The 21,178-nt window shown below is 53.5% G+C and overlaps 1 protein-coding gene across 1 annotated transcript; it reads left to right on the top strand.

Annotated features, from left to right (window-relative positions):
* The first annotated feature begins 293 nt into the window (after window positions 1-293).
* Window positions 294-19,705, top strand: LOC121169847 (MYCBP associated protein). Its single transcript, XM_041000609.1, is given in 20 exon segments — window positions 294-369; window positions 7,457-7,584; window positions 8,191-8,353; window positions 8,356-8,394; window positions 8,481-8,584; window positions 9,311-9,494; window positions 9,773-9,888; window positions 10,452-10,602; window positions 11,299-11,414; window positions 11,508-11,626; window positions 12,448-12,559; window positions 13,251-13,440; window positions 13,800-13,987; window positions 15,014-15,160; window positions 15,609-16,028; window positions 16,415-16,536; window positions 17,115-17,230; window positions 17,680-17,825; window positions 17,964-18,134; window positions 19,548-19,705. Coding segments are annotated over 20 exon segments (2,877 nt in total). The 3' UTR covers window positions 19,617-19,705.
* Window positions 19,706-21,178: the final 1,473 nt, after the last annotated feature.

Genomic DNA, 21,178 nt, shown 5'->3' with positions numbered 1-21,178 from the left:
GCCCTGCTGGTGACGTCACGGCGCTCGCGGCGCCGCCTGTGACGTCACGGACCGAGTTCAGGGTCGTTCTCGGGGTCGGCGTGCGCGCGGCCGCGGCCTGAAGAGGAGCATGACTTCCAGTCAGTCTCCGTCCAAGTGGGGTGGGTGCGCGCCCCCGCGCGGGGCCTGGTTGCTATGGACGCAGCGGCGGCCGCTGGCGGGCGGGGGCGCGCAGGGCCGCGGCGAGGGCCGCGCAGCCTCCGTGGCGCGGGGCCCTGAGGCGCAGGACCACGCTCCCAGGCTGGGCCGGCACCATGAAGTCGCTCAAGAAGGAATCCCGCCTCAGAATAGCTCCTAACAGGTTCATGGAGGCTACAGAGAGCGTCAAAGGTTGGCGCTGGCTGCCATGAGCACTCAGGAGAACATGGGGCCCACGTTTTTAGTATGGGGGTCAGGGCACGGGTGGATGCGGGTGACATGTCGGATGGAGGTTTAAAGCTTACTGGGAAATAGGAACCTCTGGCGCCATGGGCAAGGCAGAGACCTGGAGGAGGGAAGGCACTCCTTGCACTGGACCCTGAGAAGGGGAGTGGGAAGTAGGGGCTGGCTGCGGGTAGATGGCCTGGGGCGCAGGAGACTGCTCCCTCCAAGCGTGTGGTGGGCTGGTATCAGTCCCTGGGCTGAGTGAGGTGCACAAGAACCAGAAAAGGATTTAAGGCCAACAAGCCCAGGAATGGAGTCCTTGGGAACAAGAATTTGCCCTAATGGGAGAATTGCGTTAAGGTGGTGAAACCAGCCACCTTAATGTTTATGCTTGAGTATCATTCAAAATCCTTCTGGAAAAACCCCGAAGAAGCACCCATGTTGGCTGGTTGTGTTTTCTGCCTGCCTTGTGTCTTTTCCTGGTTTCCTCAGCTACCCCATGGCTGCAGATGGGAGAGCCACAGGTGGTTGACACAGACAACGCCCCCCTACCCCTACCCCGTGGGTTCCTTTTGTGCAGCCCACTCCCTCTTCAATCTCTCTTGGCTGTTTCCCGCTTCAAGCACTTAATGTATGTGAACAGTGCCCTGGGGAGCAGGGGTGTCATCTGAGCCTCCCCCTATGAAAGGTAGATCATGTAAGATGTAGAGGGGAGAGGGTGTTCCTGCAATGATACAGTGGTTAAGCTGTGGCTTGGGGATATCAGCATCTCATAGTGGAGTGTCTAGGTCCAAGTTCCAGTGCCATTTCTATTCCAGCCTTCTGCTAACACGTAGCCTGGGAGGTGGCAGCTGATGGCTGAAGAAACTGGGTCCCTACCACCCCCATGGGAGATTGGAACTGAGTTCCTGGCTCCTAGCTCCTGAGTTCCTAGCTGTTGCAGGCACTTGGGAAGTAGACCAGAAAATGGAAGATCTCTTTCTTTAATTAAAAACAAAAACTTACTTATTTGTAAGGTAGATATATATCTGCTATCCACTGGTCCATTCCCCAAATGGATGCAATGGCCAGGGCTGGCCCAGGCTAAAGATCTCATCTGGGTCTCCTACCTGGCTGGCAGGGGCCCAAGTACTTGGGCCATCTTTCATTGCATGTCCTAGGCACATTCACAGAGAGCTGGATCTGAAGTGAAGCAGCCAGGACTTGAACCAGTGCTTATATGGGATACTGGTGTTATAGGTGGCAGCTTATCCCTCTGTACTACCATGCCAGCCCCTCTGCCTACCTTTCAAAAAAGATATATTTAAACAAAAAAAAAAAAAGAAAAGAAACTCTAATGAAGATATAGAAGAGGATTCAGACAAATGTAGAAATATACATGCTGCGATATGGGCACCCATTGGGTTGCAGGCAGTCACAGCATGAACCCTTGGAGGGTATTCAAGGGGAGATTTTCTGAAGAAGGTACCATTTATGGCAGACTTAAAAAAAAATCCTGCTTGCTTTTGCTTTTGCTCTTCAAGGTCTAGAAAGCAGTTCTTGGAAGCCATGTGCATGGGAACCAGAGGGGGCTTGCACAGGAAGGCAGGGGCCCAAGCATGAAAGGGCTCTGCATGCTAGGCGAGCAAGGCTGGGTGTGCTCTTGTGGGCCCTGGGGAGACCCATCTCCCGAGTCCGAGCATGAGAGGAGGGGCAGGCCTGGGGTCACTAGAGCTCTCTGGGAAGCCCAGGCAGCTAACAAGAGCATTGAGGCTTTGCAGCCTGGTTTGCTTTCATGCTTCTTCACAGTCTTAAAAAGCCAGTGCTGTTTCGTGACATACTTTTTCACAGTTGAGAGAGAAAAATATCTGGTCCCCTTTTGCCAAGGGCAGTCAAGGGCTCTCCTAGCTAATGCCTCCCGCTTGGGCTCGTTTCTATGAGTCTGTAATCAGATTTGAACTTTCTGCTGTAAACAAAGCAAGGAGTAATATCTCACTGTTTTTTTTTTTTCCTAACAAGGGGAGATTTCGTTTTGTTCCATAGCCCTTGAGTTAAGAACATGTGAGGAGGGGAAATAAAAGTTAGCTATCTCAGGGAAGCCTGGGATATGATAAGCGCAGTACCTTCCCCATCCTACCCCCAGCATGATACAGCTGGTTAGCACATGTAGTCACATGCTGTGTTCCTCTGGGGTCTCTGAAACAAGCAAAAGGCAATGAATGTGCTGTCCGTCCTTTTGAGTGCCAAATCTCTCCCTGGTCTTGTTGCTAACAAAACATAAAACATTTCCCGAAACCTCACCACCTGCCAGTTAAAGCTCTGCCTGGTGGGAGTTGTCCTCACCTTGGTTCCTTCTATGTAGCCCCGAAGTCAGAATTTCCCAAGGACTTCAGTCAACACTGTAAAAAGAAAAACATGTAAGACAAGCAAGAAGCAGGAAAAGGGCCCAGGTTTCTTGGTAGGCCCCCTCTCCGACCCCACGCCCTCATCCACCTGAGTCCTGTGCCCCAGCAGAGCCGTCATCTCACTACCCCACAAGAGGGGTGGGGTTTCTTGGACCCCCATCAGCTCTCAGGATCTAGGAAGAAATGTCAGCAATGGCTTTGAACTACACTCAGCTTTGGTGTTCAAACTGAAAAGTGGGAAGAGCTGGAACACCACATGTTCAGTAACAGGACACCCCTCCAATCCTGTGGAGCATCCTCCATGAGTCCTGAAATGACCCCTGGAGAGCCTCCTTTCTGCCTGGTCTCCCCAACTGGCCTGTGCCCCTCCAATGCCACCTGGCTACCTTTTGCTGGGTGGATCATTCAGAAATGCTCCTCTCATCAGCTCCTTGTCCCAGACCAAAGATCAGATGACCGAACCATCCTTTGAAAGCCACCGTGCCCTGGTTTCCTTCTCATCCCCAACCACATTCTCCCCCTCCCCCAGCAAGCCTTCCCTGTTGTCAACATATCACACCCCTACCCTGCTCAGCCCTATCTCCAGCTGTTCCCAGCCTGTGACCTTAGCTGGAACAACTCCATTTGCTGCTGCACTTGTACAAAGCCTACCTCTCCTTCAAGGCCTGACCTAGTCTGGGAGGCCACGTGTGCAGTGGCTGCTCAGAGCTTCTTTCAGAGCCCTGAACTGTGTGCTCTGCACAGATCCATTCCTCCTTTGATGTCTAACCAAGCCCATTTCCTTGCTGCTAAAGCAGGCTTTTACATTGTTAAGGTTGCTGTTAGGATCTGTTGCCTTTTTCAGTTCCCCAAGAGAAGGAGCCATTTCTTTTCTTTCTTCTTTTTTTTTTAAATAAGATTTTTTTTTAAATTTACCTGAAAAAGATACGGAGAAATATCTCACCTGCTGACTCATTCCTCAGATGCCTGTACTAGCCAAGGCTGAGCCAGGAGCAGTGCTGTCTGCCACGTGGGTGGCAGGGACCCCAGTACCGCAGCCATCATCTGCTGCCTTGCTGGGTACACATTAGTAGGGAACTGGAATGGTTAGTGGAGCTGGGACTGGAACCCCAACACCCTACCCAGAATGGGAGGCAGGTACCCCAAGTGTTGGATCGCCTGTCCCGTTGTAACTTATACTATTTTCTCTGTAGTTCATAGCGTGTAGGAGGTGGAATATTTTCTGGCATAAAATTTAACTTTGAAATGTATAGACTATTTTTAAAAAGGATTTAGTTTTAAGGAAAGCAGATTTACAGAGAGAAGGAGAGACAGAAAGATCTTGCACCATGGTTCACTCCCCAAATGACAGCAATGGCCAGAGCTGAGCCAATCTGAAGGCAAGAGCCAGGAGCTTCTTCCGGGTCTCCTATGCAGCAGGTACAGGGTCCCAAGGCTTTGGGCTACCCTCTACTGCTTTCTGAGGCCATAAACAGGGAGCTGGATGGGAAGTGGGCAGGTGGGACATGAATGGGTGCCCATATGGGATGTCAGCTCTTGGAAGTAGATGATTAGTCCATTGAGCCATTGTGCTGGCCCCCTGTATAGACTTATTTCAATGAGCAATCTATAACTAGAGCACTGAGTTCCCTGGCTGAGCACTGATTATATTATGTTGAAGATAACTTCTTGGAAAGCGTCAGATCAGGATTTCACTGCCTATCTCATCTTAGACATAAAGACTTCATTTCTCCATCTGTGGAACAATGTGAGCGTCGATCGTCAGTGCTGAAAGCTGTCATTTGTTTGCATGTGGTGATTACACATCCACTGGTGACAGACAAGTGTCAGGAGACATTTCATTTCTAGAAAAAATACAGGAGCAGCCAAGGTGTTGGGCAGAGGAAGCCAGTGGCCTAGAGATACAGATAATGAGTAGGTACTAGATGTTTATGAAAGCAGTCTTGAGGGTCGGGGTTCACTTGCCGTTTGGCATACTTCTATCCTCTGTATAGTACCTGGTTCAAGTCCCAGCTATTCTGCTTTCACTCTGGCTTCCTGCCAATGTACATGTGAGGCAGCAGAAGAAGGCTAAAGTATTTGAGCCCGTGCCACCCATGTGAGAAACCCAGCTGGAGTTCCTGGCTCCTGGCTTTAGCCTTACCTAGCCCTAGCTGTTGCATCATTTGGGGGGAATGAATTAGTGGATGAAAGTTCTCTTTTTCTCTGTCTTTTCGCTGTCAAAATAAAGTGAAAATAATTGTTTAAAAAAAATGAAAAAGCAAATCTTTCACTGGTCCCCATTCTCTTGTGGACTGCCAGCAACTTCAGTGAGATAGTGTATAAGGGAAAGGGGAAGTGGAGATTAAAGCCCAAGGCTGCACTTTTGTGAATTTTAGCAAATGAGACCAGAACTGAGGGTCACGCTGCTTAGCCCTGTGGGTGTGCATCAAGTTGTGCTTTTAAACAGAGTTCTAAGCTGCCACTGACCCTGTGGTGGGAAGGTGGTTTATAGTGGGTAGGCTGAATTTAGAGTTATGTTTGAATGATTCTGGCTTAGTGGTTTACTTATTTTGCCATCAATTATATGAACATTTCCAAAAGATAGTTTGATTTTGTTAATCCAAACACCTGCCTTGATGCTTTTTTGATATTTCCCTTAGAGATCAAGCTACTATAAGAAGCAATGGATAAAGCCAGACTTTTTATTTGTTTGTTTCTTTGCTTAGAATTTATTTATTGATTTGAAAGAGGGAGAGACAGAGAGAGAGCCTTCATCTGCTGATTTGCTCCCCATATGGCTGCAATGGCAAGGAATGGCCAAGACCAAGAACCTGGAACTCCTCTAAGTCTACATATGGGCAGCAGATGGCATTTGAGTGTATCAGCAGGGAGCTGGATCAGGAAAGTGGAGCAGCCAGAACACCGGCTGGCCCCATCTGGGATGCCAGGACTGCAGGCAGTGGCTTTACTTGCCACGCCACGGTGCAGGCCCCCAGACTTTGTTTAGGGTTCTCTGAAGGCAGGACACAGGCTTTCCTGAGATTGTTTTATGAAGGACCTTAACTCAGGCCATCCTGAACTAGAACAGGGAAGATGGGCTTACTAGTCGAGGGAAGGACATGAACACGGAACCTAATAAGCCTTACCATGGAAGAGAGGCAGGGAGCAAGTCCTCCCTGGCCCCGTATGTTATCTGTCCATGCCTTGTTGTGGGTGCCTCTTGAGAACAATATTCCTCTTGCTTTTGTCCAGTGCTGCCTGTCAGGCATCCCCATTGTCCATCATGTCATCACTGTGGCAAATCTGAAATGCTCTTGTCCTCCGTCTTGTGGCCCTGATCCATGCCTTGGCATGCCCTTGCCCGTGGGGTAAAGGCTGAAGCCCTTCCTGTGGCTTTCCAAGCTCCCCGGGGTATGGCTCCCCGTTTTGCCAGCTCTTGCTTCCCACTTCCCACCTCGCTGCACTCTAGCTATTTCAGAACACATGCTTGGCGTTCCAGGCATGGGTCTGTACCGTTCTCTTACCAGGAGGTCTCTTGATGCTAGTCTCTTTGGAATGCCACCACCAGTGCCTTTTCACTGGTCTTCATCCTTTAGCTCTCAGTGTAAACATCTCCTCCTGAACAAGCCCTCTCTGACCCCAGTAAACCCTTTGAAAATCGAGACTCTGTCTTACAGCCCTGGAACTAGCACAGACCCTGGCATGTAGATACTGTGTGAGCAGTCTCTATTAAAGGAAATAACATGGAAGAAGTGATCCATGGGGGAGGGTCAGTCCCCTCTCTACCCCGCCCCATGACATCTGCATTTGAACCAGTGCCTTGGGAACCAAATGCCTTCACCTGGAAGAAGGGATCCACGCCTGCCCTGGAGGAGGCTGGGAAAATAGCTACTCTTTGGGCCACAAACCAGTGAATGTCAGAATCACCCAGCGAGTTTGGAAAAGCACAGCTCCCCAAGCCCTAGCTCCATGAAAAAGCCAAGAAGTTGTATTCAGGAGGCCTGGCTTTGTGGTACAGTAAACATCTGTCTGTGACTTTGGCATCCCCTATTTCTAGCACCAACTGCTCCACCTCCAATTCAACTCCCTGCTAATGCGCCTGGGAAAGCAGCAGCATATGACCCAAATGCTTGGGCTCCTACCCAAACTTGAGACCTGAGCTCCTGGCTTTCAGCCTGGCCTTATTGTAGTCGTATGGCCATTTGGGGAGTGAAGTACCAGGTAGAAGTTCTCTCTATATAAAACTCTACTTTTCAAAAAAAAATAACTTTAAAAAATAAAAGGAAGTTATATGTATTAAACTGTCCACAAAAGACTTTTGGCACTTATTGGATTCCTCTTTGGCAGCCATGGATTTAGCGCAACTTCTTTTTTCACAGAGGAAGACTGAGAGCTACAGAGGTTAAGTGGTATGTACTCACAGTTGCCCAGCTCCTAAGTCACACGGCCTGAAATGGAACTGATCTCCAACCTGGCTACTGATACATCAGTCACTGGCTGACCGGGGGGAGCAAGCAGGAGCATTCCTGTTGCCCCCTGGGAAGTGTGACCAGCCTCCGCTTGCTGTGCTGGTGGCTGGCCGGCTCTGCCTGCCTGCCATGCAGATCTGTGTATGTTTTTGTGTCTTAAAATAGTTACATATATAGGAAGGGTTCTTTAAGCAATTGAAACTCTGTGCTTCTCTTCAGATAAGAAACGGCCCAAGGTAGCCGAGCAGCCCACACCCCCCATTCAGGAAGAGCCGGAGCCTGTTAGCAATGTCCTACAAGGAGATGACATTCTTGCCTTGGCCATTAAGACAGAAGACCTGAAGAAGGTAAGTGATTGAGCCTAGGGCTCCTTGCCAGCAAACATTTCTTCCTGCCAGCCCCACCTACACCCACACCTGTGCCTGCACCTATGTAGTCTGGAACAGCAGCCACGCCCACGGCTCTCCACCTGCTCCCTTCCCACTGGGAGTGTGAGATTCCACAAAAAAAAGCCCATTGAACACAAATGCTTTTCACTATGGCACCTGTAGGCATCTCCTGGGTGATTTGTTCTAACACCTTCAAGGTTCAGGGAGAACCCCAAGGAAAACAGGAGAAAGAGGTGTCTAAGGTCTCAGAAAGGCAGGTGACAAGCCTTCCCGTTCCACGGTGGGGAAAATGAGTTTGTGCAGCTAGGTTACAGATGCGGGGATAGCCCACCCCGGGCTCTGCCTGGAAGAGGCGGCAGATGTTTGGGTTTTGCCTCTAGGATGTTACTAGGTCATGTGGCAGTGACACAGGCGTTTTCTTGACAGAGCATATGGACCAAGCGAGAGAAACAGATTTGTCAGCCTTCAGGAATTCCCCCTGAGAATTGGGGCAGAGGAGATGGGTGGTGCCCCTCCTCCTCTTCACCTCAGGTGGAATCCTCCTCAGTGTTGTTTCTTTTTTAGCAACACATTCCTCGTCTTTCGGAGACAGAGGACAGACCTGTCATCACACAGAAATTCATCATCCGTAAACTCAAACCCAGGGATCCCCGGAGGAAGGTCTGCCGCTTGGTAGCGCATCCAGCCAGTCCGGATGTTAACACTAAGCCCCTGGACTACTATGGTATGTCCAGCTGAGCCCTGATGCACTGACTTTCAACGTGACGGGTCAGCCCTAACTGGAAGCTGGGTCACCCCCTGGAGTAGTTTATATTGGCCTGTCTCCCCATCCTCTCCTCTTCCCACTCCTCCAGGTTCAGGCAGCAGCTTCAGTAACTGGGACAGGATCCTGCCTCACCACATCCTGGGCAGTCTCCAGGACTTTAAGAGAATAGCAGTTGCCCGGGGGAATACTCAGGTATCAGGTTTATGCAGAGATGCTGGGGGCATGGGTTGGAAAGTGGGGTGCAGGTGAAGTGCCCCAAGGTCTTTGAGGCCCCATCTGACAGAGCCACCCAGAGTGGGTTAAAGACACAGTCCAGTCTGTGGGTCTGGAGACTGAGAAGCAAAGTGACCCTCCCCTGAAGCACATACTGCCATAGCCGAAGCTGGAGATGGCCTGTGTGTGAGGACGCAGGAGTTGTCTCTGGCAACCCCTGCCTTACCCACATGGCCAGGGTGGCACTGAGCCTGGGTTGCTTGAACTCAGACAAGACTCAGGCACCTGCTCCTCGAGTCCCTCTCCTCTTCTGGGACTGGCTGGCTCTTGCTGACACTCCTAGCTGGCTTTCCCAGCATGCAAGGCTTGCATCTGTCCGTCTCTCAGGTGCCAAGTGACTTGGGGTCATGCCCAAAATACAGGACGGCGGCTCACCAACCCTCGTGAAGGTGTCAGCCGGTGTCGGCTGGGAGCACAGCGCACTGAAGGATCTTGGCCCTGATTTAATCACAAAAGTCTCCCTTCTGGAGCAGGGAGGACCAATGGCAGCTTCTAAGGTCCCCCTGGTGGGTGATTTGTTGTCAGTCTCTCACCACCCTGGGGTTCTGGCAAAGCAGAAGAGCAGCAGGGATCCAGGCCTCTAGATGTCTCTGCTGGGCCCAAGCCTTCTCTCTGGCCTCCACATGCCTGCCTTCTCCTTTGCAGCTGGCTAAGCTCATCCACAGCCCACCCTGTCTGCTGACCCTCATCTCGGCTAAAGAAGAATCAAAACCAAAGACCTTAAAGGAAAAAAAGAGACTTCCCTGGGCCCCACCTCCTCAACACAACTTTCTGAAAAACTGGCAGCATCATCTCACCCTGCGGAAGAGGCAGCAGGAGGCCCTCAGCGGTGAGCAGGGTGCTTGGGGCTCCTCCACCACCGCCCCTGGCTCCCATGGGGTCCGTGCCCCCTGCTGCTTTTCTATCTCCCTGGATGTTCAGAACTCAGATGTGTACTCACCATACTTGTATTGAACATTTTCCAAAGCCTCATGCCCTTAAGTCTTAGCAGGTCCTGAAATGAGCCCCATGAGTGGGACTGCCCTACACAGAGCACCAGAGCCCTATGCATACCGATGCAGTGGAGGGCTGTGCTTGCACCTGCCCCTCTTCTTTCTGTCTCATTAGAACACCTGAAGAAGCCCGTTGGTGAGCTGCTCATGCACACTGGGGAGACCTACAGACAGATCCAGGAGGAGCGAGAGCGCATCGACCGTTTACTGCCAACACAGCATGATGGGAAAGTGAGGATGGCCACTCCTAAGTGCCTGGGGATCATTCCCAGGTTGGGGATGAGGGTGGGGAGAGGGGGCAGCACCTGGACTCTGAGGCTGCTGGCCCATTTCAGTTTGTATCCCAGTTGGAGATCACTGAGAAAGCACCCTCCAGACCTGAGGCCTTTCTGGTCCTGGCATTGGTTGTCTGGGGACAGGTCAGTGAAGTAATTCAGCTCACAATGGTCACTGGTAGTCTGAAGAGGAAGTCCTTGCAGGCACTTAGGCTTAGTATTTATACGCCAAGAGCTCAGCCTGCAGCTTCTGGACCACACAGGACACCCTGTTGAGTTCTGGTCTGCTGTTGCTGTGCCTGTGGCAGTCCATGCCCTGTTCCCCAGGGTGGGTAAAGGCTGTACCTGCAGGGCATCCTGTAGCTGAGATACTGAGGGCTTCTGTTCTCAGGGCAGTGGGAGTTCCCCAGGGGCAGCACATGTAGTGTGCGGGGCTCCCATGTGTCCAGCTCCCCACCAGCCTCTGATCTAGGGCTCAAGGTGTTGAGGCACTCTAAGTGCTGTGTCTTTCCTTCTCAGGCCTACGAGGAGCCTGGTGGATTCTGGGCTCCACTGGAATACCTGGGCAATGAGATGACAGGGCTGCTCATGACCAAGACAAAAACACAGCGTGGCCTGGTGGAGCCAGTCACCCACATCCGGAAGCCCCGCTGCATCCAGGTGGAGACTGGTGAGTGGCAGTACTGTTCCCAGCTGGCATCCCAGCATGGCCGCTAGGCCTGTCCAGGATGCAGGCCAGGTGCAGTCACAGGCAACAATTGGATACCTGCAGGATAGCTTATTCATGTGATGTGCTGGCTAGATAGATTGCACACTAGGTTGATTATTGAGTGTGGTTGAAATAACCATATTGGTTAAAGAAACTGTGCAAGTAGCAAATATTTTACCTGCTTTTTCTTTTTTAACCCTTTTTCATGTGGCACCTAGAATATTCAAAATGATACATGAGCATTCTATGACTGTCAAAACAGCCTTGCATCAGAGCCTACCAGACATGGTCTGGGTACAGGACCCGGCTGTCATGGCTTGTGAAGCCCTGTGGGTTTATTTCCCAGAGGTGAACCCTCAGTTTCTCAGGTTTTGAGAGGTTCAAATAAGAGAACTAAGAGATTCTGGCAGGTGGCAAAATACTCAAGAGGTGGTGATTTCTTTGCGAACATTGAGTGGTTTGGAAGTTAGTTCCACAGGAGGGAGTGGGCAGGAACCCTGGTGTCCAGCTGTCCCTGGGAAACCATATTTTTCCCCCTTGCCAGAGATGGTGCTTCCACTTGCCAGTTCACTCTCCCTCAGAGCCTTGAGAAGTGGGGTGGGAACCGGGTGCACAGCAGTGGTCTGTGCTGAGGGAGCTGGGACTGGCGCACTCCAGGATTGCTGGCCCAGAGGAATGCCTGGTACCGCTACACCTGGGACCGAAGTGTGTTTCTCATCTGCCGGCGCAAGGAGCTGCAGAACCTCCTGGCAGAGCATGGACTCGGCTTGCAGGTTGGTCATGCATCCCCGACCTAGCCTTGGCCCCTTAGGGTCAGTGCCCAGCTCCTGACAGCTAACTTTGGCTTCTTGGTCTCTCTCTTGGAGGACCCCGACAGGCTGGAGGTGGTGGGCAGGAGGCAGCCCTGCTTGGCTGTGGCAGCAGAAGACAGTGCAGTGTTGCCTGAGGGGAGCCATGCAAGCTCTTCTGTAGACACAGTGCATCTGTGAGTGAAGCTGGTGGGCCCACCACCCAGCACCTGTGCACCCACACACCCACGAACAGTAAAGGGCAGACCCTTTCCCTAAAGCAGCTTCCATCCCCACCCAAGGCTGCCACCCCCTCTTCCAGCCTGTTCCCACCCTGGTGCTAGCTTTTTCCTCACCACCTGCTTCTTTCCAGCAAGCCTTTCTGAATGGGGATTTCCTAGGCTGATTTGTTGGGGCCCCCATACCTCCCACTGCCATGCACAGCTAGTGGTTCTGGCAGGAGAGCTTTAAGAGTTTGTGTGTTTCTAGAAGCTTCCACCTAGGGAATGGTTCAGGAGGATGCTGGGCCCTGGAGGGGAGAGAGCAAAGTGCAGAGGCCGGTCACACCTCTAGGCTTGCTGGCAGCCCTCCATGGTTTCAGGAAGCGTGACCATGACCATGGCAGCTTTGTAGATAGTGACCCCTGGGGTTTTCTGTTTTTCTTCCTTCCTTTCTTCCTCATTTAAGATTTAACTTATTTGTTTGAAACTCAGAACTACAGGACAGGGGGTGGGGAGAGAGAGATCTTGGTTCACTCCCCAGATGGCTGCAATAGCCAGGATGGGGCCAAACCAAAGCCAGGAGCCAGGAACTTCATCTGGGTCTCCCACATGGGTGCAGGGGTCCAAGTAGTTGAGTAGTTGAGCCATTCTCTCCTGCTTCCCCAGATGCATTAGCAGAGATCTAGATTTGAAGCAGAACAGCTAGGACATGAACTGGTGCCCAGACTGCCAGTGTCGCAGTCTGCAGCTTACCCCACTGTTCTACAATGCTGACATCTCCTGGGTTTCTCTTATAGGGACTTGTTTGCCACATACCCTGATACAGTCTCTATGCCCACTCTTGGGCCTTCTCTGCTGTTTTGTGGGAAGCCGGCTGTCTGGATCCGAGGCAGCAACCCACAGGACAAGGTAAAGCTGCTTTCACCTTCACTCACCTGCTAGAAAGGCCTCCCTTGCCAGTACAGCCCCAAGGTGACCGATGCAGTCACAAGGAGCTGGCTCAGGCTTTTATTTGCATTTTTATCTGGTCATACACTCAGCATGTCTGAAAATGGTGATAGCAATACCAACCTGCCATGAACCAAATCACAGGGTAAACAGCAGGGGTCCCAAGCCATCCACTTAGCCCCCAGGCAGGTTAATAAGCCAATTCTCTCACATAGGGATGGCTTTTTAAAACCATTAGTTTCTTTTAATTTGCTTGAGAAGGCAGAGACAGAGATCTTCCACTTGCCAGTTCACTCTCCAAATGACCACAGCTGTCAGTGCTGTGCCAGGTCGAAGCCAGGAGTCCAGAACTGAACCTGGGCCTCTCATGTGTATGGTGGGAACCCAATTACTTGTGCCATGAGCTGCTTGCTTCACAGAGTATGCATAAGCAGGAAGCTAGCATTGGAGTCCCAGCCCTGGCATGCATGATATGGGATGCGGGTGTCCCAAGGCAAGTTTCAACTGCTGCACCAAATACCCACCCCTGGAGATGTGGGACAAGGGACCTTCGGTGCTACAACCCAGCCAAGTCCTGGCAAACCTGAAAGAGCTAGTCACCCCTTGGCCAGGGCCTGCTGCAAAGACTTTGGTGCCACCCTCCCTCCCCCAGAGGCATGTGGGCATCAGCGTGTGTTTGACCTTCGAAACCCTGGAAGGGGAGAAAACATCTTCGGAACTGACTGTGGTCAACAATGGCACGGTGGCCATTTGGTATGACTGGCGGCGGTGGCCACAGCTGGATGCTTTCCAATCCGTGAAGAGGAACAGGGGGCAGCGGTTTTACTTTGACAACCGGCAAGGTATCAAGGAAGGAGCTACCCTGTGTGCTGGCTCCCTGCTGGGGCTGGCCTAGTCCTCAGGGTCTGGGAGACGCCAAAGGCTCCTTCATGCCCAGTTCTGACATGTTTACACCCCTGCCTCACACCTTGTCTAGTTGCGGCTAGCATTGGTATGGGGAGGGAGATGCTGTTGATCTGGGGTGGCCTTGGTTTTCACACCAAAAGCCACATGCCCCTGGAAACCCCTTGACCCAGGACAAACAGTGCTCTGGTCCCCTGACCTGGGGCTGAATTAGATGCCTGTGCAAGGTTTAGGACTGTTGATGGATTCCGTGTGCAGGCTTGGGGCTCAGCTAGGAAAACCTCTGCCTGGCCCTCAGGTGTGATTCTACCAGGAGAAACCAAGAACTTCACCTTCTTCTTCAAGTCTTTAAATGCGGGGATCTTCCGGGAATCCTGGGAATTTGGAACCCATCCCATCCTGTTGGGAGGGGCTGTCCTGCAGGTCAACCTCCACGCGATCTCACTGGCCCAGGACACTTTGAGGGACGAGAGGAAGTTGCTGGAGGTAAGAGCCTGGGGCCCATGGCCCCTGTGGACTCCAGATGGAGTTCACAGGTACTCTTCCTGGCAGTACCTGTGAGGATCTGATCTTTCCCAACCTTAGTGTGAAGTTTTCCCAAGGAGGTAGCTGTTCTCACTCAGCATCACCTTCCCAGGGCTTTGTGACAGAAAAGATGGGGTGTGTAGGCTTAGGGGAGAAGGTGGCTTATAGCCCCCCATGCCTGGTTCCCCCTCCCCACTGGGTGAGAAAGGATTGAGACCAAGGGGTGGGAGCATGCAGCTGAGTGCAGATATAACACATGTACCTTCATGCCAGGAGCCATCACACACCAGAGTGTGTGGGCTTCGCTGCTAAGGTGCATGGGACTGTCAAGGCTCCAAAACTGGAGACAGCAATTTCAAGAGACAAGCCAGTCTGCACATCCTCCCACTCCATGAACTAACACAGTGGAGTGAGCGCGAGGTGGGACCTGGGACCCTTTGTGGGTCTTGGCGCTGCCTGTGGCCTATTGTGGTTTTTCACCTGCTGCAGCCCCCAGACCAAGCTGGTGGCTGCTCCTGCTGGCTGCCATGGTGGTAGTCCACGGCGATTCTGATAATCATCTGCCCCCCTTGCTGACTAGGACCTGGTGCTTCATGTGAGAGGCCACTTGCCTGGGGTTCTGTGATACTAACCAGGTGGCTATCCATGGTTTTCAGTGGCACCCGGACCCCTGTACCCCTGTACCCCTGTCCCTTCTTCCTCCCCTGGGGCCAGCACTCCATTCCAGGTCCCCTGAGGAGCAGGAATTTCTCTGGGACTGGTTTTCTTCTGTTTACCTCTTCCTTCCAGGGAAAAGAAGGGAGTAAGGATGGGGTGACCCCGAGGATTTAGAGTCTGGGAGTAGGCATGTGTATGCAAACAATGGCAGGAAGGCACAGAATCCCAGGGGATCTGGCTCTTCTCCAAGAGGCCAGGGGGGAGAGGGGGTTGCAAGCCTGGGCTGCCATCCTGTGCTGCTTCCTCTCTCCTGTCTGCCCCTCCCCCCAGAAAAAACTGGCAGCCCACGAGGCGGTCAGCATTGCCAAAAGCCTGTTGCCGGAGTTACTGATGGGAGTGCTGACCCCGGAGCCCAAGCCGCTGGCTGCGGACACCTATCTCACCGAGGAAGACCTGTTCCACCACCAGAATCCTCGGGTACAAGTCTGGCCCTGGCCCTTCACGCATGCTGTGGGTACCGGCACCCCTTCTGAGCAGCTGCCAGGAGTCACCTGCTAGCTCCTCACAGCCATCCTGGGAGAGGCATACTGCTTGTGTCCTCTCCTAACATTGAAGCCACTGGGCCCAAAGAAGTTCTGTAATCCACCCAAGGTGACACAGCTAGCAAGAACAGGGCTTCCCAAGCTTCTCTATCATACCCAGGCTTTTCTGGAAAAACCCAGATGCTAGAAAAGTTGCAGACACTTGGGTTGAAGGAGAGGAGGAGGAGACCCCTATGGTCCCAACTGTTCCCACTGGCCCCTTCCTGCCTGAGTGTCCTAGAAGGGAACAATGGACAGTTGGAGCCAGCCAGCTACACTGTGGGTACCCACCCATACTCCAGCTCCTCAACTCATATTTCTTCTCTTGCCTCTCTCTGTTGCAGTTGCATTACCAGCACCAAGTGGTACAAAACCTGCAGTGGCTGTGGCGCCAGTACATGATCCTGCTCCCCAAGGAGGCCTGGCCCAGTGAGGAGGAGCCCCTGAAGCCCAGGGCACTGGTCACAGTGGTCCCATCATCCTGCCTGGAGAAGGCTCCAGCCACCCCTGAGCTCTTGCCACACTACAAGAGTCCTCTATTGGAAGGTCACCTTTCCCGGCAGGAGAACACGGCCTTCTGGGACATCCGAGATTCTTCCACACCCCAGAAGACTGGAGCTGGGGTCAAGAGTGCCTACCGAAAGAGCATCATGGAAGAGATCCTAGTGGAGGAAAATCTGGACATGGACAGCCCCCTGAGTGCCTGGGACATGGACAGTCTTTCGCTGCCCAAGTGGAGCCTCTGCCTACAGGATTTCAGGAAGGTGCTCACCAGACCCTGGGGGAGGGGACGGGATGCCAGCGTGAACCCCAGGGGAGGGGGCAGGATGCTAGAGTCCTGCCCCATGCTGCAAGGGAGGCCCCAGCAGCCCCTCTAACCCACAGGCAATGAAAAACAAGCTTTTGGGTCACCTCTTTTTGCCTGGGGTACTTAGGTCACCATAGTCAAGGAGGGGCTGCCCCTCTGACCTTGGCAAACCCTGGAGAAGCAGCTCATGGGTCCAGACCTCCAAGGCCCATCCCAGGACCCCAAACTGACTTCCCACAGCCTCATTCCCTCCCGGCTTGCGCTACCAGTTACTAGAGGACACAAGGGATGGTTGATGTCCTGGGGCAGAATGGTTGTTCATGGGACCTGTGACCCTGCCAGGCAGTGATGGCGCTCCCTGAGGAACCCCACAGAGAGGATGCCCTGGTGAGACTCAACAAGGCAGCCCTGGAGCTGTGTCAGGAGCAGAGGCCAGTGCAGTGCAACTTCTTGCACCAGATGTGGTAGGTGCCCCCTGGGGCCCTTGACAGTACCTAGCAAGATGCCACACAGGTCCCACACCCTGGAGCCCTCCCCTCCCAGCCCCTGTCAGCAGCTTTCCAGGGAGCAAGCCCAGCAGAGGATGCCATGCATCATCTTTATTTTTCTCTTCTTCTCATTCCTTCTCAATAAGCAGAGAGATGAAAAGGGAGAATGCAGGGGGCAGGTTCCATTGAGAACATCACTGCTCTCTGCGGTCAACCTGTATCTTGCCTGTTTGGAACTGTTCATATTGACTTGGAGGCCTCTAGCCCTTGCAACACAAGAGCCTTGTGATGCAGTCTGGTGCCAGGGGCTGCACACTGCTGTCAGGCTCTGGCGGAGGACTGAGCCCTTAGTCCCAGGCCCTTTCTTTTTGGCCGCCACTGGAGAGAAGCTGGACCCTTGCATGGGTACCAACGAGGCTGTTGCATGCTAGCCAACAAATGGTTCCCTCGGCAAGTTTTGGCACTTACAATCTTTACAGGGAAGGGCTAGAGCCTCTTGAGATTCCAGGGCAAATGTCCCTGGGGGCCTCTCCCCTGTGTGTCTTGCCCTCTAGTCTGCAACTGTGGCGAGTTGTGATCGACAGCCTGGTGAGCCACTCCCTCTGGCTGCGAGTTCTGCTGGGTCTGCCTGAGAAAGAAACTGTCTATTTGGAAGCGATGGAGGAGCCAGGTCAGCTGCTGTGCAGCCACTCCCCAGCACCCTACCCAATGATGCCACGGGACCTCAGCCAGGGTTACTCCTGGGCTAGAAGCTCTGCCCCTGCTCCCCTGCCATCTGCTGCCAGGATTTGGGAGAAGCTACCCTAGCATGGTCTGTCACCTCAGTTCAGTGCCCTGGTTTCGTGAATGGAGTCCCAGAGAAGTTAAATGACTTATCTGTGTGCATACCTGGGGGGAGTGGCAGAGCTGGGACTAGAAGCCAGGTCCTCTGGCCCAGGTCTTGTTGTGCTGTCTACAAGGCCATACACCTGAACAAGGGGCTTCAGAGACATGGCTGAGGGCACTGACAGGGCTCAAAGCCATTAACTACCCCCAACTTTCCTATACCATCTCATAGCTCATCCTAGGCCCATGCTGTCATGCAGCCCCAAGGCCTCATCTCTTGCTTCCCCCTCTCAGATCAAAAGCCCACCCCAGTAATGGAAGTGAAAGTGCCCCCTGTGAGAGCTGGCAAGGAGGAGCGGAGAGGGGCAGCCCAGGAAAAGAAGCAAACTGGAATCAGAGACAAGGAGGACAAGAAAGGAGCCAAAATGCCAGGGAAAGAGGTTTGATGGGGGAGCAAGGGGTGTGTGGCCAAGCCCTGGGATGGGGCTGTGGAAGGCATTGTCCCCCCACCAAGCTGCTGTGGAGAAGGCTCCAGACCCCCTGTGGGGATAGGGGAGCACTGGGGCCTCTGCTTCCAGCAGGAGCGTGTGAATAGCAAGAAGCAGAAGGTGAAAGAGGAGAAGAAACTGACGAAATCCTCAAGCCGGGACAGGCTCTCAGAGGAAACTGCCCATGACAGCACCACCCCCTCCCAGGAACCCATAGACCCCCTGATCATGGAAAAATACACACAGAGGCTACACACTGAGGTGAGGGGAAGGCCCAGCAGCCAAAACTCCCCCTCATCCCCTGTGCATACCTCTCCCATCAGTGAGGAGCCCCAGGCACGGGGTGTGGGAGTCAGACTTCATGACTGTGCAGCACACCTGGGGTGTCAGGTGGTGGGCACTGTGGGCAAGAGATGGCGACCTAGGGCCAGGGCAGGCCTCAGGGAGAGGCTGACGTTGAACAAAGGGGCAGAGGAAGGAGGTCCAGGGCAGCTGGGTTGACATCCCGAGAAAAATGCCCTAGCTAGGGATGCAGCCAAGCCAGAGGAAGGGGAGGCCACAGAGCAGGGAGGGAGGGCTTGGCAGGGGACCCTGAGGGTCAGGTGGGTTTCCCCTCCTGGAAAACAGGCTACCGGTGGGCAGGAGGAGGTCCATCTGTCTGTGCTGCTCCCACCTGCTGCTTGGGTCAGGTGCACCTTGGGAGAACACAGTGTGGGCTAGTCTTGATCCATTTTCACAGTCATTTCTAAGGAAAGAAGTTTGTTTGGTCTCATGGCTATGGAGGGTGGCAAGTTTACATACAAGCCTGGCACAGGCGAACGGCCTTGTGCCCCCTCAGTTCATGGTGGAAAGAGGAAAGCAGACAGGCATTTGCAGAGATGGCAGAACCAAGGGGCAGCCTCACTTCCTAGCAACCAGCTCTCTGCATGGCTGATCCAATCCTGAAGGCAAGAACTCACATTCCCATGGTGGCACAGGTTGGAGCCCTCAGGAGCAAACTCCTCCTTAAGGTGCCCCCACCTCTCCACACATAACTTCAGGCAGCACCTGCATTCCAGATTCCAGACATCTCAGCCCTAGCCATGGTACATTTCTGGCCATTGTCAGGGCTCTGAAATGCTTGGAGAGACTTGGTTGCATCTGTGTTTGAGCAGCAGCTTTGTTGTTTGCTCATGCTGGAGAGGAAATCCACAAAGTCACATTGGACAAGTCACTGCATCCACTGCACTGACCTTGCTTTGTCTCGCTCATGTTGCTAGTTTGGGAGCTGGGCTGACATCATCGCCATTGTGGTAACAGTCGGGATCTCACATATGCCACTGGTGATGTCACTGCAGTTTCTAATGCTAAGTGGGGTCTGGGAAGTAACCGAGGGACTCCGTGGCTCTTGGAGGCTGAGAATCGGCTTGTCCCAGCTGTGTGATGTGGCCCCAGGGGACGATTCAGTCTTGGAGACTGACTGTGGGTCTGGAACCTCACAGGAGGGAAGTGGACCTCTCAGAGTAGAACTGGGGCTGAGCCCAGGCTCATCTGAGGGGGGTGCCTCATCGGCACCACTCCCCGGGCTTCCTGGAGTTGTCGCTTTACCATCTCCATGTCTCCCTGCTCTCAGCTGTCTGTTTGGAACTCGGCTGATGCAAAGTTCTGCTTGTGGTATCTGTCCCATTTATCCAGGTCTGTGGGCTGCTGAACACCCTGGTGACTGACCTGATGACTCTGGCCGACGAACTCAGCTCCACGTGAAAGTGCTGACCATGCAGGGCCATGTAAAGGCCACCTGCCAGGGGACGGGCTGGCACATCAATAAAGAGCCTTTTGCTTTTCGCCCCTTCTGCCATGCCTCCCCTCTATGTCTCCAGTGGGAGTTCTTGATTGACAGCAGTTAGCTCATGGCCCAGGGCTCAGGTTTACCCACATCTCAGCTGCCCTCAGACACCCCTTGTGCTGGTTCCAGGAACCATCTGCACCCTGGGACAGGGGGATTGTATGGGATGATGAGCACAAGAACCGGAAGCAGGAGTAAGATGACTCAGGTGACAGTGTCAAACCCTGTTGTGCCTGTCCCTGGTCAGCCCTGACCATGCTTCCTGGAGCCATGCCTTCCCTAGGTGTCATCACCATCACTGGCTGTGACTGTGAGACTAGGAGGAGGACTGCAGCCCCATGGGACCTGCTCCTGAGATCCTCCCATCCTTCCGGGTCCCCAGGCTCTATCCTAGACCCCAGGATCATACCCAGCACACCCCTGGATCTAGCCATACCCCCTCGTCCTGTGCCAGAGGTGATTGTTTGGAGTTTTAGATTGCCTCTTTACACCCCTCATACCAAATCAGGTGGCCTTGAGCCATTCTTTCTGCCTAAAGCAGCGGCTAGACTTGGCGCTCCATACCTTCCTCAATAGGGAATGTGAGGGGAGCTGGAAAAGCAGTCTCTAAAAGCAGGTACCACCCGCTTTCCCAGTCTCCTATTCCTGACAACCACTGGGGCTGGGCTTCCTGTGTAAAGTGGGCTGCAGGCTCCTTGGCTAATGGCGGGTGGTCTCCAGGGTTGATGCAACAGGGAAGGTGTGGGGGCCACAGACTGGAAGCCCTCAGGTCTAAATTTAGTGTGCCTAATAAGGACACTCCTCTCTAAGGCAAAGTCCCCTCAGAGAAGACTAGGAATTGTTCTGCCTCATCTTTTAATGTCCTCCCGACCCACAGCCCTGCCCTTTCCTCTTGCAGGGGCAGAGCAAGGGTTAACTGCCTGCAGGGTGGGAGGGAAGCCAGCCACTGGCTCCAGATCTGCCCCTTGTGGGGCAGCCAGCCTGCACGCTTCCCCTTGGGTGACCATGGCCGGAAGGCACTGCCTGCCTGGCAGCAGGAAGGGGTTAAGTGCCCTGCGTCCTGTGTCCTGTTACTGCTGAAGCAGACCTGCTGGGCCAGCTGAGCAACTTTCCTCAGAGCTGAGTGCTGCCGGCTGGGCTGGCCAGTGTGGCTGGCAGGTTGGAGCAAAGCTACCGCCCTACCCGGGGTACCCTGCCATTGCCACTCGTGGAGGGTGGGCCTCCTGGGCAAGGGTCCCTAGTGGATGGCTTTGGGGCTGCTCTGGGACTGGTACGGAGGCTGCCCAGGCTGGGGCTAGGGCTGAGGCAGCCCACTGCAGAGGTAAGCACCCTTCAGGTCCCCTCCCTGGGAGCAGCAATGTCCTGAGTGGGCTTGGTGCTCAGTGCCTTCCCCGGTTCCAAGAGTGGGTGAAGAGGAGGTCAGGGCTTAGAGGATCAGGGAACCTCTTGCTTGCTACCCCTCCCTCCCTCCCTGTCACCA

This window comes from Ochotona curzoniae, unplaced genomic scaffold, assembly GCF_017591425.1.
Source record: "Ochotona curzoniae isolate NIBS_2020 unplaced genomic scaffold, NIBS_Ocur_1.0 scaffold_2453, whole genome shotgun sequence".
NCBI classification, from domain to species: Eukaryota; Metazoa; Chordata; class Mammalia; order Lagomorpha; family Ochotonidae; genus Ochotona; species Ochotona curzoniae.
Note: the sequence above shows the minus strand (reverse complement) of the source record. Positions and strands in the feature narration are given on the sequence as shown.